Source organism: Corylus avellana, chromosome ca9 (genome assembly GCF_901000735.1).
Source record: "Corylus avellana chromosome ca9, CavTom2PMs-1.0".
Classification (NCBI taxonomy): domain Eukaryota; kingdom Viridiplantae; phylum Streptophyta; class Magnoliopsida; order Fagales; family Betulaceae; genus Corylus; species Corylus avellana.
In genome coordinates, this window is record NC_081549.1 from 389,079 (window position 1) to 398,590 (window position 9,512).

The 9,512-nt window shown below is 34.0% G+C and overlaps 2 protein-coding genes and 1 pseudogene across 2 annotated transcripts in view; 2 read left to right on the forward strand and 1 right to left on the reverse strand.

Moving 5' to 3' along the window:
• Positions 1 to 2,414: 2,414 nt before the first annotated feature.
• Positions 2,415 to 4,550, forward strand: LOC132161930 (ras-related protein RABC2a-like; annotated as a pseudogene).
• Positions 4,551 to 7,041: 2,491 nt separating this feature from the next.
• On the forward strand, positions 7,042 to 8,949 carry LOC132191575 (ras-related protein RABC2a-like). Its single transcript, XM_059606666.1, has 5 exons — positions 7,042 to 7,195; positions 7,980 to 8,048; positions 8,151 to 8,216; positions 8,309 to 8,424; positions 8,722 to 8,949. The coding sequence occupies exons 1-5, from the start codon at positions 7,054 to 7,056 to the stop codon at positions 8,947 to 8,949; spliced, it is 621 nt and encodes a 206-aa protein (XP_059462649.1). The 5' UTR covers positions 7,042 to 7,053.
• Positions 8,950 to 9,094: 145 nt separating this feature from the next.
• The window catches only part of LOC132191576 (ras-related protein RABC2a-like), a 4,153-nt gene continuing 3,735 nt past the window's right edge, over positions 9,095 to 9,512 (reverse strand). The window contains exon 6 of the mRNA XM_059606667.1: positions 9,095 to 9,130. Within this exon, the coding sequence (XP_059462650.1) occupies positions 9,095 to 9,130 (36 nt within the window). The remainder of the gene's footprint in view (positions 9,131 to 9,512) is intronic.

A 9,512-nucleotide genomic window follows, 5' to 3' on the forward strand; every position in this document is an offset into this window, starting at 1 on the left:
GCTTGCATTAAAGGTAATACTTATGCCATTTAACACTCCGTAGTGTTGGTTATAAAAGATATTTGATATCCGTTACGCTTAATAACTAAAGTCTAATCCTAAAAATATTTAACTAAAATTTGGAATAAATTGTAAAGTTCAAGTTCAAATTCAAGACCTTTACTATAATACCATATTAAATAATTTGTTGTATTAAAAGCTTAAACCAATAAGAAATAGTGAATTTAACTATTTAATTGAATATTTCAAGTGTGGTTGTTTGGCTGGTAGCCTTTGGTTGGAATGACATATTCCTAATGAAGGGAAATTAAGATCGGGTGGCGAAGGAGCTTATCCTAAAAGAACAAAGGTAGGATAAAGGGTACAAGGCTTATCCAGGAAACTATGTTGTTTGTAAACCAGAAAACAGAAAAAATATTGTTGCCATAATTATAGAAATATGTAAATGCACGACCTCACCCTCTACCTTGCTATAAAGGAATAAGGAAATACCATTTGAGCTCATTAGCTCATTGGCATAAATCAAATAAAAAAAGAAGAAGAACGTGTATATATATATTATATATGTAAATGAAGATAGTGATGTAGCATTGATGTTTTGGAATTGAATTATTTAGTTAACTGTTTAAGAAATATACACGGATTAAAGTGTGATAGCCATATGAGTACTAGAAAATATGATTGCCCCAAGTATGATTTAGCGTTTTCTGTTCTTAATTCTAACGAGTGTATTTTACAGATAATGGAGGTTCCTAGTCTTGTGGAAGAAGGATCTCCAGAGAAGAAAAATGGTGAAAAGCTGAAGGAAGACAAAGCACCTCACGTTGGGGGTGGTGGTGGCAGCGGCGGCGGCAGCAGCAGTGACAGCGGCGGTTGCTGCTAAAAGCAAGATTCACATATCATGAACATGAACAGATCATGCATGTACATTTTAATTTCTCTTGTAATTTCTTACTGCTCCTCTTGCTGTCATCAAGTTGCTTAAATACTTGTACCATTGAAAATGGAATATTGGCTCTCAGATAACATATATTAACTTGTGGAAATTGTTTGCTTTTGTTTTATTTTTTTACCCTTTTTTTTAACACATTTTTCTACTTATTACTGAACCGTAGTAGTTTTGTGCTCCCCAATGCAGCTAAGAGTCCATTTGGTCTCTCTATTTTGCAGACCAAAAGCCTATTTTTAAACAAAAAGTGTCACCTTTGGATGTTCGTTTTTAAAAAAATAACAGTTTGAAAACATTAAAAAATTCACATTTTTGAATCGCAGTTAAGGGGATTCATTTTTCAAAAAACACATTTTTAAAGGTTGAAACGAGATTTTACCAAACGCTATTGCAATTTAAAATTGCTATTTTTTTTTAACCGCCAAACCAAACAGAGCATTGACCGGGTCACTAGACACAATTATCCTGCAGCTACTACATTCACTTGCATTGCCCAACAATAAGTACTAATCAATGTATTCAAATGGAAATATTTAATACAAATCCTACTTTACAGCACAAAATTTTCCTGTTGAATTATTAAGACGTGGCAAAAAAATTTATGCTGACTATTAATTTCCTGTAATCCTCGATCTCCTTTTTATCTGGATGTCTTTCTCCCTCCCAACACCATCACTGTAAAATTCAACCACTGTAAGCCTGTTATTTGATCCTTTCAAAACCGGCCACCGCAACTTGTTTTCCCAAACCCATTTTCAGGATGCTCCTAATAACCAACGAATGTCAAGTGTTTTTTCATGTGTAAAACTGAATATCTCATTTAAAACTTGCCAATTTGTTTGAATTACGTGTTTCATCCTTTAGCCTTGTAGAGTACTTGTAGTCCACACTTTCTTCATCTCTCTAGATGGATTTAGAAATATTCCCTACAATTTTTTGTTGAAAGAGGAAAGACAAGAAAAATTAATTGTAGGGAGCTGTGAGAGAGCAGCCCCCTCCCACAGCCACTGCCCTATAACAAAAAGATCGAGAGGTCTATTAGGATTGCAGCTGCATAAACCAGCGTGCAAATTAATGTTGGGTTTTATAAGCACAGAACACCTATGATCATGATTTGAGAACAATTAATTAAGGATGTTCTTTTTATTATTATGAGTATTCATTTAATATTTTTCAAAGAGAATAACATGTCTGCAAAAGTAAAAATGATTCATTAACATGATATTCCTTAATCTAAAGCCATTCAATAAAACGGAATAGCATCAAGAAAAAAAATGAGAGATAGATACAAAGAGAAAAGGAGAGAATAAATACGTTGCTTAATTGGTTGCCAGATGTTGCTCAAGCTCTTATATCTATATATACATTTCTTTCACGGTACTTTTACACACACACAGAGACAAACACAAAAAAAACACTATAATCATCAGACACACACAAAGAGAGAGACTCTTGGGTTTGATCAATGCCTGAAGTACTGGATCTGCAGGATTCGTTTTCCTGTGAAAGGAGTGCAGCCTACGATAACTCTGTCAAGATCATATTGATCGGTGATGCCGGAGTCAGAAAAACCAGCCTCATCGCTAGCTACCTCTACTACTCCATCGAAACTCCTCAGTCCACCAATGGCACTTCCTTCTTTATTGCTATTATTGTTTAAGCCAACTTTTAGTTTTGTTATATATGTTGATCACAAATAGTAATGCATATGGCTTTTCTTTTTCCACTATTTTTTAGCAAACCAAAAAGAGTAACAATGTAGTATCTATATGATGACACTTTAAAACTGTATATAGATAAAATAATGTACATTAGTAGACTGCTATATGACTGATGTATGTACGTAGAGATAACATGATAGTGAAAATCAACCTTATTCATCTAATTTAGTTGTTTTAAAATGTTGTCTCCGTGGACCATGTGTATATATGTATAACTTCTCTTTGGAGGTCCTTATCTTTAATTTTGGTTAATCAAAATGCAAGTGTTTCCTTTTTCTTTTGATGGGTTAAGTAATATGTTGAGGTTCTTATTATGTGTAGATATGGATTTGAAGTTCAAGCTGCTCACTGTAGGTGACACGCAATTGATGCTCAAAATTTGGGACACTGGTAAGCTGTGGCAGTCTTTCAATTTGAGATTCAAAACATCAATGTCTTTTTATATGTGAAATAACCTTTGTCTTAGGAAAATGCATGTAATGTCTGTTGCAGTTGGACAGGACAAGTTCAGAACATTAACAGAGTCTTTTTATCGAGGTGCCGACGGGATTATTCTTGGTATGCTAGCAACAATATATATATAGTCATTTTATATTCCCATGGTTTGGGTAATTAAACAGATCAGTTATTACCAATATCTTTTCTTGTATTGTAGTTTATGATATAACGGATAGAAGCAGCTTTACAGCCATATCAGACTTCTGGGCTAAAGAAGTGGGACTCCACACGTACGAATAATCCGGATTGTGTGAAGATGCTTGTTGGAAATAAAGTTGATAGAGTAAGTTCTATATTCCCCATAAGTTGAGACAGCCAGTAAAAGAAAAGTCATAGGTTATGTTGTCGCCATGTGATGAGAACCCACAAATAGTAAATGGAAATAGGTTGATGATAATGAACTTCAATTAGGATTAGTGGTCTATTTTTCGCCTTCAAAGATAAATTCTTATGATTATCTAATATATATGCTTCTAAAATAAAATTTCTTAATTAAAGGCTCCCAATTTATTAAGATAGTTATGAGAATTGATGTGATTGCGATTTCAGAATTCTGAAAGAGCTGTAAGCCGAGAGGAGGGACTTGGACTAGCATGGACGCTCAAAAGTTTGTTTTTTGAATCTAGTGCTAAAACTAGAGAAAATGTGAAGGAATGCTTTGAAACACTTGCACTACAGGTAATACTTAGGCCATTTAACACTTCCTAGTGTTGGATATTAAAGATATTTGATAACGTTTTACCCTCCACAAGGAAGAAGGCCTTGTTAGATTTATTAAATAAAGAAATAGTATTTTAAATAATTATGAAAGATATTTGTGGGCATCTAATTGAAAGATTTGCATCTTTTAAGTCAATTCAAATTTTCTCTAGTTTTGGCACTACATTCAAAAGAAATATGTAAATGCGGATAGAGATAGCGATATTATAGCATTGATGTTTTGGAATTGAATTAATTAGTTAACTGTTTCATAAATATACACTGATGAAGGTGTGATAGCGATATGATTGCCATAAATATGATGCGTTTTCTATTCTTACTTCTAACGAGTTTGGGATTATTTTACAGATAATGGAGGTTCCTAGTCATGAGGAAGAAGAATCTCCGGAGCAGATAAAGCCTATGGACTTGATAATGCAACTTTCAGGTGTTGGTGGTCTTGTTGGTGTTTTCGGTGGTGGTGGTGGCGGTCGCAGTCGCGGTCGTGGTCGTGGTCGCGGTTTTCATGGTGGCGGTCGTGGTATTCGCGTTCCTCGTGTTCCCCGTGCTCCTGTTGTTCGTGTTGTACCTGGCCGGTGCTAAAAAGCAAGATTCATGTATCATGAACAGATCGTCTACATTTTAATTTCTCTTTTAATTTTTTACTACTCCTCTTGGCGAGGAATGCTTCTATGCATTCTCCAGACCATCTCCAGACCATCTACTCTTAAATTTTTTTATTTTGAAAAAATCAAGATGCACTTGGAAGAGATGGTGGGGAGATGGTATTGAGAATGAAAAGAAGAATATCTCCAGAAAATATATATTGCTTTGTGTCAATTGTTTGCTTTTTTCACAACTTCAACCAATTCCCAAAATCTCAAAATCGACTTATTAGGGTGCATTGCGGATTACGATTTCTTAAGATAATTTATGCTTTTAAAAAATATCGCAAAATGTAATGTGTTTGGCATTGTAATCTAAAAAACACATAATCTAAAATAGGAAGAAAAAAAAATGCAATTTCTATAAGCTAGCATGTTATGGGTGCTTATTTGAAAAAGCGCGAATTTAAACTAAAATTACAATTTTGCATAACAAATATTTGATGAAAAAGTATTTTTTATAATGTTTTACTAAACATTTTTATGATTTTAAAAATACAATTTTTAAAATCGTACTTACTGAAATCGCAATCCCAAACGAAACCTTAAATACCTATGCTTGTGATGTAGGAGAGAAGGTGGCACACTTTACCGTCGGACCCAATAGCTTGTCTTGACGGTCGGATCGAAAACAAGGCCGTCGGAGCAAGGGTAAATAAGAATGTATGCTAGGTCTTTCTAGTTCCAACGGACTGACCGAGTAGTACTTTTTAGGCATACCGATAGGAGTGATTATTGCAGATCATTAATGAGCCAAAATATCAACCAAGAGGGTCATGATATAGAGCACGCCGGCGTGCTTCAACAGTGAAGCACGCCAGGCTAAATTTTTTTTTTTTTTTTTTTTCAAAAAAATTAAAATAATAAAATAATAATAAAAAAAAAAATCACGGCCGGCGTGCTCTATATCTTTACCCCAACCAAGAAGGAAAGAAAAGACTAATTGATCAAGGATTTCCAGCCTGATTTTCCATTGATATTTCCCTAATTCTCAATTTAGAAGATTTTATAGCTTTTCGGACTAAATATTTCCGTAAGTTTGGGAGTAATTGCATTGAGACGACGTTTTTTTTTTTAAAAAAAAAAAAAAAATTGCCATCGATAATATTTCATTTTCTTTATCAACGTTTTTTTTTTTTTTTTACATGTCCACACAAGAAGAGGAGAAAAAATTTAAACTAGTGACATCCGTTTCATGAGGCATGATTCCTAGCCGATTAAACTAGTTCTTGAAGACGTGTGTGTTGATTTGTGTATTGGAAACACAATTTTCCCATTCACATTTATCGCTTCTGCTACATCAGCTTGGAAGTGATATGCCTTATTCTGCTTTGGTCATTTGAAGCAATAACTATACATGGGCTAGAAGATTAATGAAATATTCAAATACCTAAAAGAGCGGTTTCCAAAAGTTATTTAATTGACTATATGAAAGGACAATAGGGAGGTACTAGTGTGATAGTGGTGGGAGGTAGTAGAAGAGCAAAGAACAGGCAGCAATAGGGGAAGAGGTGGCAAAAAATAAGATGCATTTTTTTTTTTCATGTCACTACAAGAAAATTGGTCATCAGCGCAATGCCTTTAGTGTTGTTGCTAATATGCTATTATAAACAATGACAAAAGTCATCCATGATATCATGTTTGAGTTCATCGCATATAACAAGCACTTAAACCGATATGTCATTGCTGATAATAAGTTATCAATGCCGACACCCTACGTACGTTGTCGCCTTGTTATCAACAACAATTAATAACTACTTTTTTATTATTTAAAATTGGATTTTGTGTATATAATTACCAATTGTCATTCTAATTTTTGCATGAATATATATATAGTCACATAATAGGGAACAACTAACACTCAATCCTACATCATCATACAAGTATTTAATAAACAAAAACTCATAGCTCATGTGTAAAACTGAATATCTCATTTAAAACTTGCCAATTTGTTTGAATTACGTGTCTCGAGTCATCCTTTAGCCTTGTAGACTTGTAGTCCACAATTTCTTCATCTCTCTAGATGGATTTAGATTCCCTAGCTACAATCTTTTGTCAAAAGAGGAAAGAAAAGAAAAATTGTAGGGATCCTGTGAGAGAGCAGCCCCCTCCCACAGCCACTGCCCTATAACAAAAAGATCGAGAGGTCTATTAGGATTGCAGCTCATAAACCAGCGTGCAAATGTTGGGATTAAGCACAGAACACCTATGATCGATCATGATTTGAGAACAAGGATGTTCTTTTTATTATTATTAGTATTCATTTAATATTTTTCAGAGAGAATAACATGTCTGCAAAAGTAAAAATGATTCATTAACATGATATTCCTTAATCTAAAGCCATTCAATAAAACGGAATAGCATCAAGAAAAAATAGGAAATAGATACGAGGCAAAAAGGATAGAATAAATACGTTGCTTAATTGGTTGCCAGATGTTGCTCAGGCTCTTATATATAGAAAAGCACTATAATCATCAAACACACACGAAGAGAGAGAGAGAGTCTTGGGTTTGAGGAATCAATGGATTCGTCTTCATTTCAAAGCAGTGGAGACTACAGTCACTCCTTCAAAATCATATTGATCGGTGATGCCGGAGTCGGAAAAACCAGCCTCATCTCCAGCTTCGTCTCCGACTCCATCGAACCTCCTCAGTCCACCGATGGTACTTTCTTCTTTATAGCTATTATTGTTTAAGCCAACTTTTAGTTTCGTTATATGTTGATCACAAATAGTAATGCATGTGGCTTTTCTTTTTCCACTATTTTTTTAGTAAACCAAAAAGAGTAACAATGTAGTATCTATGACAGACACTTTAAGACTATATATATATAGATAAATTAAAGTAATGTACATTAATTAGCAGACATCTATATTTAGTAGACTGTTATATGCGCTAGCCACATCTGCGTTATTACTCCAAAAGGATTAGTCAATTTGGAGTTTCCCTAGAATTCATTATGAAACTCAATTTTACTGAGTAACTAAACAATGTGGGACTTAACACTCATGATTATCTTTATAAACCACGTGACCTGACGTTAGTATGTGGCTTTGATACCATTTGGAATGACTTAGGAAAAAGCGATAGCCACATCTGCGCTATTACCCTAGAATGACTAGTCAATTTGGAACTTTCTTAGAATTCATTATAAAGTCCAGTTTCACATAATAATTAGGCAATGTGGGACTTAACACTCATGACTATTTTTATAAACTACTCACCCTATGTAGGCTTCTTCTCATGTTTCTAATATGGGACTGGGTGTTACAGTGACGGTGAAAATCAATTTTATTAATCTATATAAATTGTCCTGGCCTGTGTGTGTATAGATATAAAACTTCTCTTTGGATGTCCTTATCTTTAATTTTGGTTAATCAAAATGCAAGCCTATCCTTTTCCTTTAGATGGGTTAAAAGTAATATGTTGAGGTTCTTAGTATGTGTAGATATGGATTTGAAGTTCAAGCTGCTCACCGTAGGTGACACGAAATTGATGCTCAAAATTTGGGACACTGGTAAGCTGTGGCAGTCTTTCAATTTGAGATTCAAAACATCAATGTCTTTTTATATGTGAAATAACCTTTGTCTTAGGAAAATGCACGTAATGTCTGTTGCAGTTGGACAGGACAAGTTCAGAACATTAACACAGTCTTTTTATCGAGGTGCCGACGGGATTATTCTTGGTATGCTAGCAACAATATATATATTCATTTTATATTCCCATGGATTGGGTAATCAAACAGAGTTATTAGCAATATGTTTTCTTGTATTGTAGTATATGATATAACGGATAGAAGCAGCTTTACAGCCATATCAGATTTCTGGGCTAAAGAAGTGGGCACGAATAATCCGGATTGTGTGATGATGTTTGTTGGAAATAAAGTTGATAGAGTAAGTTCTATATTCCCCCTATCTTATTGGCCAGTAAAAGAAAAGTCATTATATATGTTGTTGCCATGTGATCAGAACCCACAAATAGTAAATGGAAATAGATTGATAATGAACTTCAATTAGGATTAGTGGTCTATTTTTCACTTTCAAGGATAAATTCTTGTGATAATATGCATTTATTCTTTAGTTATTAATTAAAAAAAAAACATTGATGATTATTTATAAAATAAAATTTCTAAATTAAGGCTCCCAGTTTATCATAATTAGTTATGCTATTGGATTTGTACGTGATTCCAGGATTCTGAAAGAGTTGTAAGTCAGGAAGAGGGAACCGCACTAGCAAAAGGGCTCGAATGTTCGTTTTTTGAAACTAGTGCTAAAACTAAAGAAAATGTGAAGCAATGCTTTGAAACACTTGCACTACAGGTAATACTTATGCCATTTAACACTTCATTTATATATTTGGATGAAAGACTAAATTTTAATAATCAACAAAGAATACAACACCCTCTTGCAATCAGCTAGTCAAACCAGGAAGCTGAACAGAAAGGAAACTTAGGAAAGACCAATCTATACAACCAACAGCCTAAGCCATTCCCTAATTACATAGAACTCCCACGCACAACCAGAAACCAAACAAAATACAAGGAAAACCATACAAATCCATCAGCTAAAACCATAGCAAGCAGAACTTCACTGAAGCAGACTTCAATATACAGCAACCAAACAGAATTCTGGATAATCAAAAGGCAGAGAAAGCCTAATATTCTTCCTAGATCAAAATATTATTCCACAACCAAAGAAGAGACACTCAGCAGTGCAAAGAGCTTGTTGAAAAACAAGCCAAAGAAAAAAAAAAAAAGCTTGATTAGGGGTAACGGTTAATGGTTACGATCCCCTCAACAAGCAAGGCCTTGTTAGATTTATTTACAATAAATAAATAGTAATTCAAATAATTATGAAAGATATGTTTTAATCTAAAAGTCTTTATTTGCATCTAATTGAAAGATGTCCATCTTTCAAGTCAATTCAAATTTTCTCTAGTTTTAGCACTACATTCGAAAGAAATATGCAAATGCAGATAGCTA

Bases quoted from the DNA above. Each gene is read 5' to 3' on its own strand.
- LOC132191575 (XM_059606666.1), top strand. From the start codon at position 7,054: ATGGATTCGTCTTCATTTCAAAGCAGTGGAGACTACAGTCACTCCTTC. The intron at 7,196-7,979 runs GTACTTTCTTCT...TAGTATGTGTAG, and splicing joins ACCTCCTCAGTCCACCGATG to ATATGGATTTGAAGTTCAAG. The intron at 8,217-8,308 runs GTATGCTAGCAA...CTTGTATTGTAG, and splicing joins TGCCGACGGGATTATTCTTG to TATATGATATAACGGATAGA.